A 21,794-nucleotide genomic window follows, 5' to 3' on the forward strand; every position below is an offset into this window, starting at 1 on the left:
TCAGGCTACATAGCTTTATTTATTTTATTTATTTCACATTTTTCATACATCAAAAAATCTCTTCTATGTGATTTACTTTCAAAAAATGTTACAAAAATGCAAAGAAACATTACAAAAATTCCATATTTTAAAGCTTCTCACATGGATCCTCTTAAACACCAGTGTAAATTGAAACAGCTGACATGGACCAGTGGTGGACCCTAGGCTCTCAAATTTCAGTAGCACACAGTGTGATGCCAAAATTCTGTGTTCTCCCATCTCTCACATTATTCCATTCTACATCATCATTGCCATGCCCCACTGTGGAGCCCCTAAGGCTCTGCATCAAGTCTGACTGAGCAAGTCGTGCTCCCCTAAATCCACCCCTGCATGGACCATATTAGACATTCTCTGACACACAACATCAGTCTCCGATTGATATTCACCCCTGAAAGAAATCCAGGGAATGCAAGCTTTTCCAATTTGCTCCAAAGTTGACCTCTGATTTTCATGTGTGATTTGAGGTCCTTTCTATTCCCTTGTCCTAGGAAATCCAACAAGTGCCTTAAATCCAGCCTTCAGGGCATCCTGGAACTGTTTGTTCCTCAGGCAGTAAACAAAGGGATTCAGAAGAGGAGATACAACAGTGTTAAGAAGAGCCATCCCTTTGGTATATGCTAATTCACCTGTGCCTCTGGGTTTAATGTACATGACAATGCAGCTGCCGTAAGTGATTGAGATCACTATAATGTGAGAAGCACAAGTGGAAAAGGCCTTCTGCCTCCTTGTGGTTGATGGGATGCACAAAATGGTGAAAATAATAATGGTATATGAGACAATATTTATGGCCAAGGTGCCAAGGAGACAGAGTATAGCACTGAGGAGAAACAAGAGTTCCAGGAGACTTGTGTCCCCACATGCGAGTTTAATCAGTGGTTCAATGTCACAGAAAAAATGATCTATAGTATGTGGGCCACAAAAGGACAATTGAAATAATGTAATTGCAGGAGCCATCATGAGCAAAAATCCTCCAGCCCAAGAGAAGAGCACCAGCAATGAGCAAGTTCGATGATTCATTATGGTTGAGTAGCGAAGAGGGTTGCAGATCGCCACATATCTGTCAATGGACATGACTGATAGTATAAGGAACTCTGTGGTTCCCACACTCAGGTATAGATACACCTGTAGGAAACAACCAGGTAGAGAGATAGTCTGTTGGCCATTGGCCATATTGCCCAATGCCTTTGGAAGGACAGTGCTGGTAAATCCAATCTCCAAGGCTGCAAAGTGTCTTAGGAAGAAGTACATTGGGATTTTGAGCTGTTGATTCACAAGTGTGATTGTGATAATCACAGTGTTCCACATTATTGTCAAAAAGTACATGCCAAGCAGGAGGGTAAAAAGGGAAATTTCAACTCGTCGGCTGTCTGTAAATCCCAAAAGTGTGAATTCTCTCACCATGGTGTTGTTCCTCATTGTTGGCACTTTCCTAGAAGTAAAATGAAGAGAAATGAAGAGTCTGAATTCAATGTCTGTAAGTCATTTTAAATTCAAGTAGCTGCTTGTTTGTTTGTTTGTTTGTTTGTTTGTTTGTTTGTTTGTTTGTTTTGCCATCAGGTCTCTGCTGTACAGTTGCTAGGAGATTCAATAGGTGATTTGCTGGAACAGACCTAGATCCATCTTTAGTTTAGATGCTAAGCCGTGTTCATTCTTAGTTAGCCTCTAGAACTTTGTAACCAGAGTTGTGGTACCTCTGTCTACACCACTGTTCTCCCCCTGACCACAGCCCCTCAACCTGCTTTTCAGTTAAGTCAGAATCAGAATGCTTTCCTCATATCTTTCTCAAGTCATCTAGTTTGGCATACTCTGGCTCATCACATGCAATTTGAGAGCAAAAGACAGTGCAGACACAAAAATGCCACTTTTAAATAGTGCTTTAAATAATCATATGCTTCACAATTAGTTACCAAGAAAGAAAACAAGAATGTCCCATTTTCTATGCAGTAACTGATTTTGGATCACAATATTTAAATACAAGTTTAAAGTCATCTCCATTGACACTCAATAGTAAATTTTCAGCAAAGGCCAAAGATTTATACAATCTGAAGAGAAACCAGAGTAAACTGCACACCTCTTGCACTTCACATTAATGGGAAGATCATAGAATCATAGAATTGTAGAGATGGAATTGACCCTGAGGGTCATCTTGTCCAATCCTCTGCAATGCAGGAGGCCCATATGGACATTGAACCCATGACCATGTTCCTTGCAATGGACTGAGCTCCTATTGCTCTGTCCCAGCTCCTGCCAACTTAGCAGTTCGAAAGCACACCAGTGTAAGTTGATAAATAGGTACTGCTGCAGCGGGAAGGTCGATGGCGTTTCTGGGGGCTCTGCTTTCCATCAAGGTGTTCTGTTGTGCCAGAAGTGGCTTAGTCATGTTGGCCACATGACCCGGAAAGCTGTCTGTGGACAAACACCGACTCCCTTGGCCTGAAAGCAAGATGAGCGCCACAACCCCATAGTTGCCTTTGATTGGACTTAACCACCCAGGGGTCCTTTACCTTTTACCTTGACCTTCTAACCAACTGACCTAACTGAAATGTTCACATCCACTTTTCCTGGTTTCCAAAAGTTTTGCATCTACATTCTTCTCTCTGAAGAATAAAAGCAAGGTCTTAAGAACATAGGAACATAAAACCATAACAATGTAAGAATAGCCTACTGGATCAGGGCGATATGTGCAAATTCAACATGGAATGAAAAAAGGCCCATTTTGCCTACCTGGGACCTTCTGCATGCAATATGTGCTCTGCCATGGAGCTATGACCTCTCAGGTCCAGTGAAGGAGAGACCTTCTCTTTCTGCAAAACCAAAGGATCATAGCTATATTCTCAGCAACCTGCATTCCAGCAATCTCTGTAATGTTATTGCCTGGCTATGTCCATGGTACCCATTCAGGTCCTTGAGCAGATAATGCAAAGGACATTCAGTCTTTACTTCTCAGACGCAACATCTTATAGGCAATGGTGCAGCTTCATGTCCCTAAGCAAGCATTTAGCGCAACAGATATTAGCTCTTAGTTCATCATGATGCTTTAGGGACTTTCGCTTTGGTCCCTGAAGGAGCAGAAAAGCCACTTAACTTTTGATCTTTTTTATCTTATCTACAGCAGGGATGGGAAGCAAAATAAAGGGATTACCAGTCATCAGACTTAAAGTAGCAGAAACCTCACCCCTTTCCCTCAAATTCCCACTTTTTGATATAAATTTTTTATCACTTGATATCAATTTCTCATAAACAAATTTTATATTAATTTTTGTTTGTTTTATGGTATTGTGTAAGCTATGCCTGCGGGTGGGGGGTCTACCATATATACGTTACCCATTTGGATGTATGGAGTCGTGCTGTGTGGTTCCTAACATCCCCCCCCCATACAAAGGGTCAATTGAACATAGATTTGTTTTGGGGAGTGTGTCTTGTCCCTTTGAGGCCACTGCAGATACTTCAGATCTGGCATATAGACTTTTGTTTTAAATTTCCAATTATGTTATTTTCATGCCCCTGTCCACTACCCAGCCAATAGGAATCAGGGATGCAGATGACCCACCACAGTCACCCTATAGGAGCAGGATCCATCACAGTGCTGGGGAGGTGCTGTCAATTTTGTCTATGTATCCATTATGTTTGGTTCCCCACTCACCAACACCGTGTGACAGCCCCCCCCCCATCAAGATGCCAATGGCAGGTGGGCCAAATTCAAGTCCTCCAGCTGGCAAGAGAGTTCTCAGGTCTCTTGATTCCCTCGGGCTGCAATTGCTGATGGCAGGCCACAATACAACACCACAGCATCATCATGATTTATGATTTTTATGATTTTTATGATTTTTATGATTTTTATGATTTTTATGATTTTTATGATTTTTATGATTATGATTTATGAGGTCATGCCCTGTATCTGGCTTTCCAAAATATGATAGTTCTATGAAGAACAATGCCAGATTAGGCCAAAGTCCCCCGTGGCCCAGTATCTTATTCCCACAACGGCCAACCAGGTTCCTATATGAAGCCCACACACAAAATTGGTTTCAGCCTGACCCTATTTCATATGATGCACAATAAGTTTGTTGTACCTTAGAGAAGCAACATTCATGTCTACTGTGTATTGTTAGTGAACAAAGACTGAATATCTCTTGTGAGATGTGCTTAGGGACACAAGCCAGCACTTAAGGACATGAGCCAGGTTGCTTCAGTGTTCACTTCTGGGGCAAAGAGAAGGAGAAATGTGTGTAGCAAAATATCGCCGAGGTCACTAGTCTGTGAGCCAAGACAGCAAAGACTCTTTGGCAAGGTGTTAAAGACGTGGCATATTCAGAGGCCACACAAAAAAAATAGGCTTAAGGAGTGAAACCTTTACAATTGTTCAATCTCCCTGGTTAGTGGAAGAATGTCAGCGTCATCACCATGGCCTGAAAGTTCTAGCAACCAACTTTGCATCTATACAAATGATAACCCCCTTTTCTAACTTGATGTTAAGAGGTGAGTACTTTGCTACAGCCTTTGGTGATGCACAGTATTTGCTTTTGTAAAAGAAAATGATTTTGCATATGAGATGCTTATTCACAGAATCATTTAGATTTAGCTATGGTTATTGTTATTGTGATGCATCATATATGGAGATGTCTTTGAAGAGCATTTGGATGGGAACTGGCAAGGGCCTGCTTTGGTGGACATATCAGTGCAGACAATTCCCGTGTCCCACCCACCCATCCAAGTTCAATGAAAATATGTTGCTTTGGTTCTGTTCCAGGGATGGTAAACTTGTGATTATTCACATGTCACTGGACTCCAACTCAGGGTTGATGGGGGGTTTAAGTCCAATAATATTTGGAAGGCCATCTCTGATCTAAATAGTCTGGGAGTAGGGTCTCTAAAGGACTGAAACAGATCTACTGGTCTGATCCAATTCTTCATAATATTAGTAACAGTCACACTCAGGCAATTGCAGAGAGTTAAGATTGAATAGCATCTGCTTATTTTTAAAGGCTAACACAGCTCTAAGGTTTGATTTCCCATTCCTTTTAGGGAAGTGCCAACAACGATGAACAACACCATGGTGAGAGAATTTATATTGTTGGGTTTGACGGACAACCATCAACTTAAAATTATACTTTTCATCCTGCTAATTGGGGTATACCTTTTGACGATAATGGGGAACATACTGATTATTGTAATAACACTGGTGAATCAACAGCTCTACACCCCAATGTATTTCTTCCTACGACACATTGCATTTGTGGAGATTGGGTATACCAGTGCCATTGTTCCTAAAACACTGGACAACATGGCTACTGGCAAGAAGACTATCTCTCTAGCTGGTTGCTTCACACAGTCCTTTGTGCACTTTGTCCTGGGAACTACAGAGTTCCTATTGCTGGCGGCAATGTCCATTGACAGGTATGTTGCCATCTGCAACCCTCTTCGCTACTCAACCATCATGAACAATCGGGTCTGCTCATTGCTGGTGCTCTGGTGTTGGGCTGGGGCATTGTTGTTGATCATCGTTCCTGCAGTTGTATTATTCCGGATGCCCTTTTGCGGCCCAAACACCATCAACCATTTTTTCTGTGACAATGGGCCATTGGTGAAACTTGCATGCACAGACACCAGTTTGCTGAATCTCCTCAATTTCGTCACTGCTACCCTCTCCCTCCTTGGGACCTTGTCTGTAAATACTGTGTCTTATATCCACATTATCTCTACCATCATGCGCATCCGATCCACTTCAGGGAGGCAGAAGGCTTTCTCCACTTGCGCTTCTCACATCACGGTGGTCTCCATCACTTACAGCAGTTGCATTTTCATGTACATAAAACCCAACCATGACAGTGAATCGTACTACAGCAAAGGGGTGGCTCTTCTGAACACTGTACTGGCTCCTCTTCTTGTCCCATTCATATACTGCCTTAGGAACACACAGGTCCAGGATGCCTTGAGAGGCGCATGTAGACAACTTGTTGCCATTAGGAAGGACTCAAGATGATTTGAGGTTCAATTGACATCAGAATAAACATTAATATTAAGCACTGATCATGGGGACACACATTCGAAATTGGAATACTAGATTTCTTTCAATATCTGAATGCCTGTTATATTCTAGTACCATACGTGAGTAAAATATATAACTTTGTTTAGAAAAATCAGATGAAATTCAATATAATTTTTTGCAAATGCAAAACATGCATTCTTTTTGGAAGTTGATAATTCATGTAATAAATGAAATGAGAGACTATGTTTTGCCAACTATTCCTCTGCTTATCCCTTTTGGTTATGTTTATTGTTGACTTATTTTACTGCATTGAGAGATGGCCATTCATTTACAAGAAGCTGCCTGTACGATAATCAGCTGCAGTCAGAAAAATCTTTGTTTTCTGACACTGGCTGATAGATTAATGCTGTTATGAGAGGATGTTCATATGGTTAAATTGATAGATCTGGTTAACATGTGAGGAAGAAGACAACACAGTAATCAATTTATTGAAAAATTGAACCCTTTTTGTTAACTATGGGTGGAACAAATTGCAAGATAACATTGACCTGTATAATTTGTAAGGAACTTTATGCAGTCAGAATTAGGGTAAGGCTTTATTTTTATTTTTTTTAATAATTTTTATTAATTTTACAACATAAACAAAAAACAAACAAACATAACACGACTTCCCCATACCTCCCCTTCACTGCATCCTTGTTTTAAAATTTTTTAGCAATCCTTCATCCATTTTTATATTTAATTCTCTTTAAAATTTTCTTAAGCTTAAATTTTTTCAGCTGTAATTCTTTATATCAAATCCCTTGACATCTTAACATTCCGAAATTTTACAACAATTTTTAAGATAGATTTTAAATTTTTTCCAGTCCTCTTCCACTGTCTCTCTCCTCTGGTCACGAATTCTGCCGGTCATCTCTGCCAGTCTAGAATTAGGGTAAGGCTTTAAATAGCAAATGATAAGTAAATAATAAACTAAAATTCTTTTTCAGTCTTTTGATTATATGTAACAAATTATATTATTATGAAAAAACAAAACAAATTCCTTCCAGTAGCACCTTAAAGACCAACTAAGTCAGTTCTTGGTATGAGCTTTCGTGTGCATGCACACTTCTTCAGATACACTGAAACAGAAGTTTCCAGACCCTTCTATATAGTGAGAAGGTGGGGAGGGGTATTACTCAGAAGGGTGGTGGGAATGGGTGATTGGCAGATAGCTGTGATGAGCCTGTTGACGACTCTTAACGACTGCAATAGGTCTTACAGGAAAAAGCAAGGGGTGAAAAGGTGAAAAATGGCTTTGTCATGTATAATGAGATAAGAATCCAAGGTCTTTGTTCAGACCAGGTTTTTCTATGGTTTTGAGTTTGGTGATAAGTTGTAATTCAGCAGCTTCTCTTTCCAGTCTATTTCTGAAATTCCTTTGTAGTAAAACAGCTACTTTGAGATCTTGTATAGAATGTCCTGGGAGATTGAAATGTTCTCCTACTGGTTTCTCTGTCTATTTCTCTGTTTCTCTGTTTCTCTGACTTAGTTGGTCTTTAAGGTGCTACTGGAAGGAATTTGTTTTGTTTTGACTATGGCAGACCAACACGGCTACCTATCTGTAACTATATTATTATGGTATTATATATATTTGATTTTGCATATTAAAAACAATCAAATAAATAATTTCCCACAGGTACAGAATTGATTTTGAAATCTTACTCCAGCAATGTCAACTGGAAAAGTGAGCCATGTAGTCATGAAAAATATTCAGACGTTTATCAGAATTAGGCTCCAAAGGATGATGTCGAAAGCCAGCAAAATCTATTAAACTGGAGTTTGCAGCTAAAGAACTAGCAAGATATTTCAAACCATTCAGAGCTGGCCCTACTACTAGACAGTGTGAGGAATGTGCCTCAGGTACCAGATGCTAGGTGCTTGTGTAGTCCATCCATCATTCCCCCAGAGTCCCAGAAGTTAGCCTGCTCTTCATTTGTTAACCTAGATGGCAGCAGTTGGACACAGTGGAAGGTGCTGTCCCATATATAAATGTTGAAATAGATCTGATAAGGTTCTGTGTGAAATCTGGTTGGCCCATCTTCTCCTTTTCTCAGACAGGAAAATGTGTAAATTTGTGGAATTCCTTGCTTTTTATGCACAATGCATTGTGTCCCAGTTAACCTCACTCACTTTGAGTTGCCTTAGGTAGCTCTGATACGCTTGCCACTTGCAACTAAATACCTTAGCATACAATGCCTACAGACATTAAGTGCTGTGAGTTTCCCTCAGATTTCCCTCTCTTCTTGGTCCCTTGCTCCATTTTGGACTCACAGCTGTCCATGGAAGCACAGGTCAAATCTGTGTCCAGGGCAGCTGTTTACCAGCTCCATCTGGTACGTAGGCTGAGACCCTATCTGCCTGCGGACTGTCTCGCCAGAGTGGTGCATGCTCTGGTTATCTCCCGCTTTGACTACTGCAATGCACTCTACGTGGGGCTACCTTTGAAGGTGACTTGGAAACTACAACTAATCCAGAATGCGGCAGCTAGACTGGTGACTTGGAGCGGCTGCCGAGACCATATAACACCGGTCTTGAAAGACCTACACTGGCTCCCAGTATGTTTCCGAGCACAATTCAAAGTGTTGGTGCTGACCTTTAAAGCCCTAAACGGCCTCGGCCCAGTATACCTGAAGGAGCGTCTCCACCCCCATCATTCTGCCCGGACGCTGAGGTCCAGTGCCGAGGGCCTTCTGGCGGTTTCCTCACTGCGAGAAGCAAAGCTACAGGGAACCAGGCAGAGGGCCTTCTCGGTAGTGGCGCCCGCCCTGTGGAACGCCCTTCCAGCAGATGTCAAAGTGATAAACTACCTGACATTCAGAAGACATCTTAAGGCAGCCCTGTTCAGGGAAGTTTTTAACGTGTGATATTTTACTGTATTTTTGGTTTTTATGTAAGCCGCCCAGAGTGGCTGGGGAGGCCCAGCCAGATGGGCGGGGTATAAATAATAAATTATTATTATTATTATTATTATTATTATTATTATTATTATTATTATTAGTTCCCTTCTTCTTCCCAATCCAGCCTTCTCTTCAGTCACTGAACATTCCCTTGTGTTTCTCCTTCCCCATTCATTGCCCATTCAGTCCTTTCTTGCCTATGGATAACCAGCTTCCCCACCCCCGCCATCATTTTATGAACATTCAGGTACAGCCAATACATTTCAGTGTGCCCAAAAGCATAAGCCCTTCTCCTCATGACATTCACACCTACTGGTGACATTCATATCCACCACACCAAATTTGTCCCTCTGTGTGGGGTAGATTCTGTCAGGAGTTCAGCCTACACTCGAGTAGGACCCTGGCAGAAACACATGCCCGACTGGCATGTTCCCTTCCTGCTGGTCAATCATTCGGGACCTTCATAAGCTTTCTTCAGCCCAAACATCACAGCGACCGATGCCAACCGACACTGGCACACTTAGGGATCCGCAGAGTTTGCGCATTTCGCGTGACAGACCTCAGCAACTCAGCATTTTCCACCCTGACGTTCCACCCCCACCCTGCTTAGGTGGTGAGCCGATTTGGGCTCGCCCGCAGAGGCTGATGGACCCTGATAGATTCTGCCAAGCTTTGCAGGACCTTTCTCCCCCTGGCGACTCCTTGACTGAGCTTGTTGAGGGCTGGAATACCCAGCTCCTGGCAGCCATCAATGAGATCGCACCTAAGCACCCTCTGCGACCCCGCAGAAACCGGGCTCCCTGGTTTACCAAGGAGCTCCGGAAAATGAAGCGGGACCTCAGACGGCTAGAGTGAGTATGGCGGGGTGCCTGTGACGGAGCTTCAAGAACATCTTATAGGGTTTTTATGAAAACCTACGAGATGGCAGTGAAGGCCGTTAAGAAGTCCTACTTGTCGGCCTACATTGCATACGCTAGTTCTCGCCTGGTGCAATTATTTAGTATAATTCGGTCTTTAACATCCCTCAAAGGACAGCCAAATTTAAATAACAATTTGACACACAGCTGTGAGGCATTTGCGAGCTTTTTTGCGGAGAAGGTCCTGTTGCTCTGCCATGACCTCCCTGCCAATTTGGATACAATAAAGGAACTGGAGGCCCCTCGACTGTCCTCGGGTCCAGTATTGGACCACTTTGACCGGATATCCCCAGCCGATGTGGACAGACTCCTCCGAGCTGGAAAGCCCACCACTTGTCCTCTCGACCCGTGCCCGTCCTGGCTGATTAGAGCGTGTCCAGCCGAGGTGCAGCCCCCCCGGGGGATATCATCAATTTGTCCCTTGGCACCGGGACATTCCCAGGGGAACTGAAGGAGGCAGTGGTGCGCCCGCTTATAAAGAAAACATCATTAGATCCCTTAGATCTATCCAATTACCGCCCGGTTTCGAATCTTCCATTCCTGGGTAAGGTGATTGAGAGAGCGGTTGCTGAACAGCTTGGTAGGTTTCTGGATGAAACATCAGCTCTGGATCCATTCCAGTCCGGCTTCCGCACTGGTCATGGGGCCGAGACGGTTCTGGTCGCCCTAACAGATGATCTCCGCAGGCAGCTGGATCAAGGCGGGTTGGGGCTGCTGATTCTTCTATACCTGTCAGCAGCCTTCGACATGGTAGATCATGAACTCCTGGACCACCGCCTTGCTGACGTGGGGATCCAGGGCACAGTCCTTCAATGGCTACGCTCATTTCTCTCTGGTCGTGGACAGAGGGTGGCGCTTGGGAGGGTGGAATTGTCATCGCGCCACTCCTTGGTGTGTGGAGTGCCCCAGGGTGCAATACTCTCCCTGATGCTTTTTAACATCTTTATGCGCCCCCTCACCTAGCTTGTCTGGAGTTTTGGGCTGGGCTGCCATCAGTATGCTGATGACACCCAACTCTATCTGTTGATGGATGGCCATCCTGACTCAGCCCCAGACACACTGATCAGATGCTTGGAAGCTGTGACTGGATGGTTATGTGGGAGCCGGTTGAAGTTAAATCCTTCGAAGACAGAGGTCCTCTGGCTGGGTCGGGACGATATGGGATTGAGGGGGCAACTCCCATCTCTTGCAGGTGTGCAATTAGTGCCAGCATCGTCCGTTAAGAGTTTGGGTGCAATCTTCGATACCTCCCTCTCCATGGAGGCGCAGATTGCAGCTATAACAAAGGCGGCATTTTTCATCTCCACCAAGCTAAGCAGTTGGCTCCTTACCTCTCTCGCTCAGACCTAGCCACTGTGATCCATACGACGGTCACCTCCAGACTGGATTATTGTAACTCGCTCTACGTGGGGCTGCCCTTGATACTGACCCAGAAACTCCAGCGGGTGCAGAATGCCGCAGCGAGACTCCTTACGGGGTCTTCGCTGCGAGATCACATTCATCCGGTGGTATACCAGCTGCAGTGGCTCCCGGTGGAGTACAGGATCAGGTTTAAGGTGCTGGTTTTAACCTTCAAAGCCCTATACGGCCTAGGACCCTCGTACCTACGGGACCGCTTCTCCTGGTATGCCTCACAGAGGAACTTACAGTCTTCAAATAAAAACATCTTGAAGGTCCCAGGCCACAGAGAGGTTAGGCTGGCCTCAACTAGAGCCAGGGCTTTTTCGGCTGCGGCTCTAACCTGGTGGAACGCTCTGTCACAAGAGACAAGGGCCCTGCAGGACTTGACATCTTTCCGCAGGGCCTGCAAGACAGAGCTGTTCCACCAGGCCTTTGGTCAGGGCGCAGCCTGACTCCCTACTTGGCAATCTTTACAAAACTTTAGTTTATGGTTGCCATCAATTTTGATTTTAATTAATTTTTATAATGTTTTTATAATGTTGCACTGTTTTAGTGTTGTTAGCCGCCCTGAGCCCGGCTGCGGCCACGGAGGGCAGGATATAAATAAAATTTATTATTATTATGGCTAATCTACTTTATTTACATATAAACACACACGGAGCACTGCAACATGGCTCCCTCTCTCTCTAGCATCAGACAGCAAAGAGAGAGAGAAAAGAACAAAGGATAATAGTCCCACTTCACGGAACACAATAACACAAACATCCTGTCTATGTCACTTCCCACTCTGTGGAGTCAAAACATATAGCGTCATATGAAAGACAACAATCCCATGACTGCAATCATGGAGCAGGAATTCTAACAGATTTATCTTTTCTTTCTTGTTAATGTCTATTTTACTTCTGGGCTGGAGGAGGATTATAAAACTGAACGCAATGGGCCATAGAAGGCCTGGTTATGACAATATTCATGGAATCACGTCATATTGTACAAGCTCAGTATAGGTAAGTGAAGCTTAGGCAGGCCACCTACATGTCAGCTATGCTCCTTTGCTGACAGGGAATGAGGAAGATAACACAGAGAGAGAGCAGCTAGGAATGGAATGTGCGGGGGGGGGGGGGGAATCCGCAGACAGCAGCAGAAACTTGATCTCTGAGCACAGAGATAATGGAAGGGAGAGCCAGAGTGAAAGAATGCAGCTTGTCAGCTCAGACATGGACTCGGACACAGGAACACCAGCAGTGCTCTCTCCAAAATCTCATAGGGTCACGAGACTTTATGAGAAGTGTGAAAAGGAAAGGAAGAGAAGGTGGGGTTTTTCCTATTAGGTGAAAAGGGGGCAGAGCTTAATTCCTGCAACTGTGCCATCGGATGATGCCAAAGCCGAGCTGAGATCTGCCCCAGGGTTTGTTATTTGATTAATAAATCTGAAATAATGAACTGCCAGAGTCGTCTTGCGTGTGTTGGAGAGACCCAAGCCATTACACTACATGTCATTTGCAGAACATTAGAACATGTGATGGATTCGGCCAAAGTCCCATCTCGTCCAACCAGGTGCCTATGGGAGGCCCTCCTGAGCAATTTTCATACAACGTACAATAAGGCTGTTGCTCTTTAGAGAAGCAATTTGCATGTCCCTTGTGTATCCTAACAAGCAAAGAGTGAATACCGCTTGCATCATGTGTTTAGGAACATGAACCAGCACCTAGAGATTGCTTCAGTCTTCACCCCTGCTATTACTAAGGTAACTAGTTTGTGCAGAAAGCAAGCAAGTAATCCTCCACAAAGCGTTAAGGATGTGGCATGTTAATGGGTTGTGAAAACAGGGAGTGGGAGCCTAAGCTTCATTTACTTAGTTAGCAGGAGAACATTGCCACCATCACAACTGATGGTTTACTCTTCAGCATCATAACCCGCAGGTTCCAACAACTTGGTTTGCATTTGTGAAAATAAGAGCATCATCTCTGCTCCCTAATTTGATTTTACTGGTAACTGGTGAGTATTTCACTACAACCTCATGTTTTGGCAGTGCAAGAAGTGTTGCTAGGTATTGCAAATAATTAAAAAGGGAACTGATTGTACATGTGTGCATATTTACAACATCATTTAGATTAGATCATGTATGGAATTGATTATGATGAGCATTTAGATAGTGACTGAGAGGGGCCTGCACTAATTCATTGGTCTGCTGGGGATGGAACATCAACTTTTAATATTTCCAGGAACCCCCCCCCCCCCCATGTGCAATGGAAATCTTCTGCTTTGGATTCCAGGTAAGGGAAACCTGTTTTTCTCCAGATGTTGCTGCACTCCAACTGCCATCAGCCTCACCCAGCATGGCCAATAGTCATGGAAGCTTGGAGCAGGAGTCTTAACATTATCTAGAGAGTCACAGGTTCCCCATCCCTAATCCATACCATTCTAAATAGCTTGAGAGCAAAGTATCTGAAGGACTGTCACATTCTATATGAGAGAGACTGTTCTGAAATCTATGCTATATAAATAAATGCTGAATGGCATGATACAAAACAAAAACAACCTGCATCTTTAGCTGGAAGAATAAATGAGAACAGAAACTGATTAAGGCTTTATGGTATATTTATGTGCTTGCCGGATATAATGGGAGTTGTAGTCCAACAAATGGAGGACGATGGAGGATACCACATTGGTGAAGGATGGTTTACATGGTAGTTATGAGTCCTTTTAGACAGAAACAGCAGATCATTGACTACCAAATATGGGGTGGGTGGAGGGAGAGACACAACAGAGAACAGCCATCAGCTTGCCTGTGGCTGACAACCAACAGAGGTGGATTCAGGGGAGCATGGCCAGTTCATCCGCATTGGATGCTGAGCTGAGAGGAAGGCACAGAGGGCACCACAGCAATAACTTAAAATGAAGGCCAGAGGTGGTGGGGTGCCAAATTTTGGCATCACTCAGGGTGCTGCTGAAATTTGAAAGCCCAAAGTCCATTGCTGCAACCCCTGAGATGATCCAGTACTTCATGATATTAGTGGCAATGCAAGAATCAAAGCTGAACAACTTGTCCTTATTTTAAATGGTCAGTATTGAAATGATTGGTGTCCCTTTACTTACAGAGATGTGCCTAAAATGAGGAACAACACCATGGTGAGAGAATTAATACTCTTGGGTTTGACGGGCAACCATGAACTTGAAATCATCCTTTTCCTATTGCTAATGGGGATATACCTTTTGACAATAATGGGAAACATACTGATTATTCTAATAACACTGGTAAATCAACAGCTCTACACCCCAATGTATTTCTTCCTACGACATGTTGCATTTGTGGAGATTGGGTATACCAGTGCTATTGTTCCTAAAGCTTTGGCCAACATAGCCATTGGCCAGAAGACTATCTCTCTAGCTGGTTGCTTCACACAGTCCTTTCTGTACTTTGTCCTGGGAACCACAGAGTTCCTTCTGCTGGCAGCAATGTCCATTGACAGGTATGTGGCCATCTGCAACCCCCTTCGTTACTCTACCATCATGAACAATCGGATCTGCTCATTGCTAGTGCTCTGGTCTTGGGCTGGGGCATTGTTGCTGATCATCGTTCCTGCAGTTGTATTATTTCGGATGCCCTTTTGCGGCCCAAACACCATCAACCATTTTTTCTGTGACAATGGACCACTGATGAAACTTGCATGTGCCGACACAAGTCTGCTGGAACTCCTCAGTTTCCTCATTGCTGTTCTTTCTCTCCTTGGGACCTTAGCCATAAACACTGTGTCCTACATCAATATTATCTGCACCATCATGCACATCCCATCAACCACAGGGAGGCAAAAGGCTTTCTCCACTTGTGCTTCTCACTTCACTGTGGTCTCCATCACTTATGGCAGTTGCATTTTCATGTACATAAAACCAAGAGGGACCAGTGAGTTAGGCTTCAGGAAAGGGGTAGCTGTTCTAAACACTGTTGTCTCTCCTCTTCTGATCCCATTCATATACTGCCTGAGGAATAAACAGGTTCAAGATGCTTTGAGAGCAACAATTAGACAGCTTGTTTCATTTTGGAAGGGTGATTCAGGTATATCAGAGCAAAAAAATAATACTAAACAGTAAGTATTGATACATATGGTTGTTGAAGCTGTACTTATAAACTAACTTTCTTTTGTCAACTTCTAAGAACTCAATGTCATTTATATTCTGGTAATGTATTGTGGGATAACCAGCTTCATATTAGCAATATGCTGAAGTTAAATTAATGCATGAAGGGGTTAATGCCATGGTGTAAGCTGTCCTGCCAGTCTTAGTTCCCTCCACCTCACACAGGCCCACTGTTGTACTTCAGTCAACCAGAGAAGTTCAGTGGTGAAAGAGGTCTGAACTAGTTTCTCCAAGTTCACTGTGTGGCTCTTACGGGACATTCTTGTGTTCCTATACCAATTATTTAAGAAACTTCACCACTGTAACTAAGCCAAGTTTTACTGCCTGTGCTACATTGTTTTGTTTTGTTTTTTTATAATAATTTTTATTCAGTTTTTAAAACACATAATTAAAAAACAAACACATCACAAAATACAAACAAACATAAACAAATCAAACATAAATAAATTCATAATCTTATTTTCTTGTAACTTCTTTCAATCGACTTCCCCTTACCTCCCTTTCGCTGCATCCTTATTTTAAAATTTTTTAGCAACCCTTTAGTCAATTTATCCATTTAGTTCCCTTCATTAAATTCCCATAAATTTGTTAATTACAGCTGTAGTTCTCTGCTTCTTACCCCTTGACATCTTAACACTCCTCAATTTTACAACAGTTTTTAAGATATATTTTAAATTTCTTCCAGTCTTCTTCCACTGCCTCTTTCCCCTGGTCACGAATTCTGCCGGTCATCTCTGCCAGTCCCATGAAGTCAATCACCTTTGTCTGCCATTCTTCAAGAGCAGGTAGTTCTTGCATCTTCCAATACTTTGCCAGAAGAATTCTTGCTGCAGTAGTAGCATACATAAAGAAAGTCCTATCCTTCTTTGGCACCAATTGGCCAACCATGCCCAGGAGAAAAGCCTCTGGTTTCTTAGTAAATGTCCATTTAAGGACTTTCTTAATTTCATTATAGATCATTTCCCAGAATGCTTTCACCCTCGGGCAGGTCCACCATAGGTGATAAAAGGTACCTTCATTCTCATTACATTTCCAACATTTATTATCGGGCAAATGGTAAATTTTTGCAAGCTTGACTGGGGTCATGTACCACCTGTAGATCATTTTCATTATATTTTCTTTTAAGGCATTACATGCCGTAAACTTAACACCAGTGGTCCATAACTGTTCCCAGTCAGCAAACATAATGTCATGACCGATATCCTGTGCTACATTGTTTTGAATGCTGTATGGAAAAGCACATGAACCTGACCTTTGGAAAGTTTGTAAGTAAACCATTTCTTTAACTTACCAGACTCAGGGTCTTTTTCTATCATAATGGAAGAGGGAAATTTTGGAAGGAACTCACAAGGGCATATTTTAAAGGTCTAATGGCCTATATTTATACTCTTTACTTTGCTGCACAGTTTGTGATTTTAAATCTCTGCTGTGGTTCTCTCACCAAAGAGTACTTGCCCCAAATCTGGATATTGGCATTAAGAGAATTCTCCTTTTAATACCATATTTTTTTCCTTGCCACCAACATGTATGTGGAAAGTGTGTGTGTGTGTGTGTGTGTGAGAGAGAGAGAGAGAGAGAGAGAGAGAGAGAGAGAGAGAGAGAGAGAATTGATTCACCAACAGTGTATTCAGGAAATGCGAGACATTTTCAAGAAAAGAGCAAATACAGATCATCTGGACACAGAACTCCCCGCTGGCCTACATTCCAAAACAGGAATTCAGGAAGTTGTGGTATGAAGTTTGTAAGGAGTGTGGTTTAGTAGTTAAGAGTATTGGACTGGGACTGGATAGCTCAGGCTTAAACCTGCACTCAACTTGTAAGATCCCTGTGTGACCCTTAGGCCAGTCAATCTTTCTTAGCCTTACCTACTTCACAGACTTCTTGCGAGGATAAAGTGTGGAGGAGAATCAACATATATCGCCTTGAGCTCTATGAAGAAAGACGGGAAATGCATACATACATAGTTACATATGTGCATACATAATTTATAGGCCTGAGACAGTGGACACTTTTGGGGGTTTGATGGTGTGTGGGGAAAGGGATACTTGAATGGTCACTTGAGTTCCACAGACATACTGATACCTCTTTGCTTGCAGAAGGCTTATTGATTTTGAGGAATCTTCCATCAAAGGGGAGGAGAAGGGAAGTTTGGAGGACCCTGTGGAACAGCATGAGACATGATGTTGGGAGCTAGAAGAGAAACACAATGCAGTATTTGCTGAAAAACACCTTCCCTAAGTTGAAGGATAACACAGAAAACAAGGCTGACTATTTGTTCAATTGCTATGAATGGAGCATGTGTTAGAAATGTCTGTTCAGTCACCTGAGAGCACTGTGCTAGTTTAGAAGGTTAAAGGGAAGACCATGTGGCACACAAAGTTTTGTCCTTCAACACCTCACCATTTGTCAGGCTTTGGGGACTCGGCTTTCTCCCCCCTTTGACTGGAGATAAGCAAAACAAAGCAAAAAAAGTTGTGTACCATTTAAAAAGTCTTGAATGATCACAGCAAAAGAACCAAGCAGCCATTCTCAGAATGACGGTGTTCCCAATTAAGGTTTCCACCCACTTCCTCCCTAGTCACTTCCGTGCCTTGCAATCTGATCTCGCAACCACTTTGCTTTCTGGGCTGCAACCTTATCCACTCGCTGTGACCTTGGGCTGGGCGGATGTGGGCTTTCAAGTGAGAGAGTCGGTTAACTCTCTCGGTTAACAGGAACGGTTTGGATTCTTAGATCACGGACTGCAGTTTCTTGAAGATGGACTTCTGGCAAGCGATGGGCTGCACCTCACAACGGTTGGGAGGAATGTTTTTGCCAAAAATCTCAGAAACCTCATCAGGAGGGCTTTAAACTGACTAATGTGGGGGAGGAAGACAGTGCTCCTGAAGGTAGGAGTCTATCAATTGATGAAGATAATCATCCAAATGTCATAGACCAAATGGAGCAAACAGCATGCAGACCTAGTGGTGGGAGGAAAAAATCCTTAAATAAGAGACACGTGGGAATGATTAATGGACTTCAATGTCTGTACACTAATGCGCAAAGCATGGGAAATAAACAAGATGAGCTTGAGCTCTTGGTACTGCAAACTAAATATGACATAATAGGCATCATTAAAAGCTGGTGGGATAAGTCCCACGATTGGAAAGTAATAATGGAGGGATACAATCTATTTCAGAGAAACAGACCAGACAAGAAAGGAGGAGGAGTGGCATTATATGTCAGGGATGTGTATACCTGTGAAGAGATCCAAGATTTAGAACCTCAAAGCCAAAGTGAGAGCATTTGGGTCAAAATTAAGGGAGAGAAGAATAACAGGGACCTCATTGTGGGAGTTTACTATAGATCCCCAAGCCATATGGAGGACATAGATGATGCCTTCCTGGAACAGATGGCCAAGCATGCAAAAGGAAGGGAGATAGTAGTAATGGGGGACTTCAATTACCCGGATATTTGTTGGATGTCAAATTCAGCCAAGAGCATAAGGTCAAAAAGATTCCTCACTGGCCTTGCAGACAACTTCATTGTCCAGAAATTGGGAGAAGCAACAAGAGGAACAGCCATTATAGATCTGGTCCTAACCAATGTTGATGACCTGGTTAGTGGGGTAGAAGTGGAAGGATCATTAGGCGCAAGTGATCATGCTCTTCTGAAGTTTACTATACAGCGGAAAGGAGCAGCCAAGCATACTAGGACTCAATTTCTTGACTTTAAGAAAGCCGACTTCATAAAACTTAGGGAAGTGCTGGGTGAGATACCATGGACAGTAATACTAAAAGGAAAGGGAGTTCATGATGGCTGGGAGTTTGTTAAGAGGGAGATAGTAAAAGCACAACTTCAGGCAATACCAATGAGACGGAAACATGGAAGGTGCCTAAAGAAGCCAGGGTGGCTATCTAAAGAACTTTTAACTGAGTTAAGATTAAAAAAGGATGTGTACAAAGAATGGAAAAGGGGGAAACCACCAAAGAGGAATTCAAACAAATAGCCAGCACGTGTAGACACAAAGTCAGAAAAGCTAAAGCACAGAATGAACTCAGGCTTGCTAGAGAGGTTAAAAGCAACAAAAAAAGGCTTTTATGGGTATGTTCGTAGCAAAAGGAAGAACAAAGAAACAGTGGGATCACTCAGAGGAGAAGATGGTGAAATGCAAACAGGGGACACAGAAAGGGCTAAAACTCCTCAATGCCTTCTTTGCCTCAGTCTTCTCCAATAAAGAAAACAATGCCCGACCTGAAGAATTTGAAGCAAATGATACAGCAGAGGAAACACAGCCCAGAATAACTCAGGAGATAGTACAAGAATACTTGGCTAGTTTAGATGTATTCAAGTCTCCAGGGCCAGATGAACTGCATCCAAGAGTATTAAAAGAACTGGCAGATGTGATCTCAGAACCACTGGCAGTCATCTTTGAGAATTCCTGGAGAACAGGCGAAGTCCCGGCAGACTGGAGGAGGGCAAATGTTGTCCCTATTTTCAAAAAGGGGAAAAGAGAGGACCCAAATAATTACCGCCCAGTCAGTCTGACATCAATACCAGGGAAGATTCTGGAGCAGATCATTAAGCAAACAGTCTGTGAGCACCTAGAAAGGAATACTGTGATCACCAATAGTCAGCATGGATTTCTGAAAAATAAGTCATGTCAGACTAATACAGTGGCACTATTACTTCAAGGGAAGTAATAGTGCCACTGTACGTGCTCTGGTCAGACCTCACCTAGAGTACTGTGCCCAATTCTGGGCACCACAGTTCAAGAAGGACACTGACAAACTGGAACATGTCCAGAGGAGGGCAACCAAAATGGTCAAAGGCCTGGAAACGATGCCTTATGAGGAATGGCTAAGGGAGCTGGGCATGTTCAGCCTGGAGAAGAGGAGGTTAAGGGGTGATATGATAGCCATGTTCAAATATATAAAAGGATGTCACATAGAGGAGGGAGAAAGGTTGTTTTCGGCTGCTCCAGAGAAGTGGACACGGAGCAATGGTTCCAAACTACAAGAAAGAAGATTCCACCTAAGCATTAGGAAGAACTTCCTGACAGTAAGAGCTGTTCGACAGTGGAATTTGCTGCCAAGGAGTGTGATGGAGTCTCCTTCTTTGGAGGTCTTTAAGCAGAGGCTTGACAACCATATGTCAGGAGTGCTCTGATGGTGTTTCCTGCTTGGCAGGGGGTTGAACTCGATGGCCCTTGTGGTCTCTTCCAACTCTATGATTCTATGATTCTCTCTCTCCCAGTTCTTCTTCTCCTAGCTGTTCACCCCCCAGTTCATCCCAACTTTTGTCTTCAGAACTATGCCCCTCTGCAAACCACTGCTTCAAATCTATACTGCTCCACTGCTCCTGGGCAACTTCACAATCCTGGTCAGGAGCAGGGGGAGACTCCCACTATTCCTAATCAGAGCAGTATTCCTTAGCCTGGTCTGTGACATCATTGCTCCCTGCTGCTCACCATCCTTGCATGAAGTGGCCCTCTCATTCCAGCCAATGGTAGGGCCAGCACTGTCCATTGGCCAAATCAAACAAAATTAACAAAACATCCCAACAAAATTTTTCCATTTCTTAGATAGCCAACTGATACCACCGCAATCGGATGTCTGTTCCGTGTGATGTAGAAATTAGGTCTTTAGTGTGGTGACACTACTCTCTCCCATTTCATGCCTGACAAGGACCACCTGTGTTGTCTTCAAAGCACCAACTGATGTCCTTCTTTTTCAAGGCATTTAAGTGGAGATTTTTATCATCCCTGGCTGTATCTACATTGAATTTGAAATTGCCTCTATATATGGCATTTAAAAAAAAATGTTTTACATACAAAACTGTTGTAATTGTTTTATCATCAGTGCTTTTATTATAAAATATATTCTAGATATTTTATAGGCAGTGAATAGGGGTAAAATAAAGTAAATGAATCCCAGCTTTGAAGTAAAACGGTCCCTGCCTCCCACATCCCCGTACACAAAGTGAATTCTCTAGTGAATTTAGTTATGGTGTTCACCAATTAACCTCAATGGGAATAGTTACTATAGCAAAGGAGGAAAAACTTTGGCAAGCATGATGATGTCATTCTTATTGAACCAAGAAAGATGATCATTATTTATAGAGGCACAAGGAGCAGCTTGAAAGATTTATCTCTCCTTTTTTTCCCACCCCAGTCTCCACAAATTTTCCTCTAGCCGCTCTTTCCTTCTTTCTGCGTGTTCCACTGGCCTGAATGGGACACTGCTGTGGGCACCTTGAGGAAGAACCATCCACCTTGGGCCTGCCTATAAGAAACAAGTCTAGAGTGAGAGACCAGGGTAATGTCCGCTGTTTCTTGGAACTCTTATCACTCTGGAACTTTTGTGGGTGAGGTGAGAGTTTGTTTCGACCCTGGGT

The 21,794-nt window shown here is 43.1% G+C and overlaps 3 protein-coding genes across 3 annotated transcripts; 2 read left to right on the top strand and 1 right to left on the bottom strand.

Moving 5' to 3' along the window:
- Window positions 1-510: 510 nt before the first annotated feature.
- LOC309328379 (olfactory receptor 6C74-like) lies at window positions 511-1,455 on the bottom strand (the record flags this gene model as incomplete). The annotated part of the gene is made up of 1 exon (XM_081838375.1): window positions 511-1,455. The coding sequence occupies one exon, from the start codon at window positions 1,453-1,455 to the stop codon at window positions 511-513; it is 945 nt and encodes a 314-aa protein (XP_081694501.1).
- Window positions 1,456-5,080: 3,625 nt separating this feature from the next.
- LOC309328380 (olfactory receptor 6E1-like) lies at window positions 5,081-6,022 on the top strand (the record flags this gene model as incomplete). The annotated part of the gene is made up of 1 exon (XM_081838376.1): window positions 5,081-6,022. The coding sequence occupies one exon, from the start codon at window positions 5,081-5,083 to the stop codon at window positions 6,020-6,022; it is 942 nt and encodes a 313-aa protein (XP_081694502.1).
- Window positions 6,023-14,396: 8,374 nt separating this feature from the next.
- Window positions 14,397-15,374, top strand: LOC309328382 (olfactory receptor 6E1-like; the record flags this gene model as incomplete). Its single annotated transcript, XM_081838378.1, has 1 exon — window positions 14,397-15,374. The coding sequence occupies one exon, from the start codon at window positions 14,397-14,399 to the stop codon at window positions 15,372-15,374; it is 978 nt and encodes a 325-aa protein (XP_081694504.1).
- Window positions 15,375-21,794: the final 6,420 nt, after the last annotated feature.

This window comes from Podarcis erhardii, assembly GCF_964252035.2.
Source record: "Podarcis erhardii genome assembly, chromosome: 13".
Taxonomy (NCBI): Eukaryota; Metazoa; Chordata; class Lepidosauria; order Squamata; family Lacertidae; genus Podarcis; species Podarcis erhardii.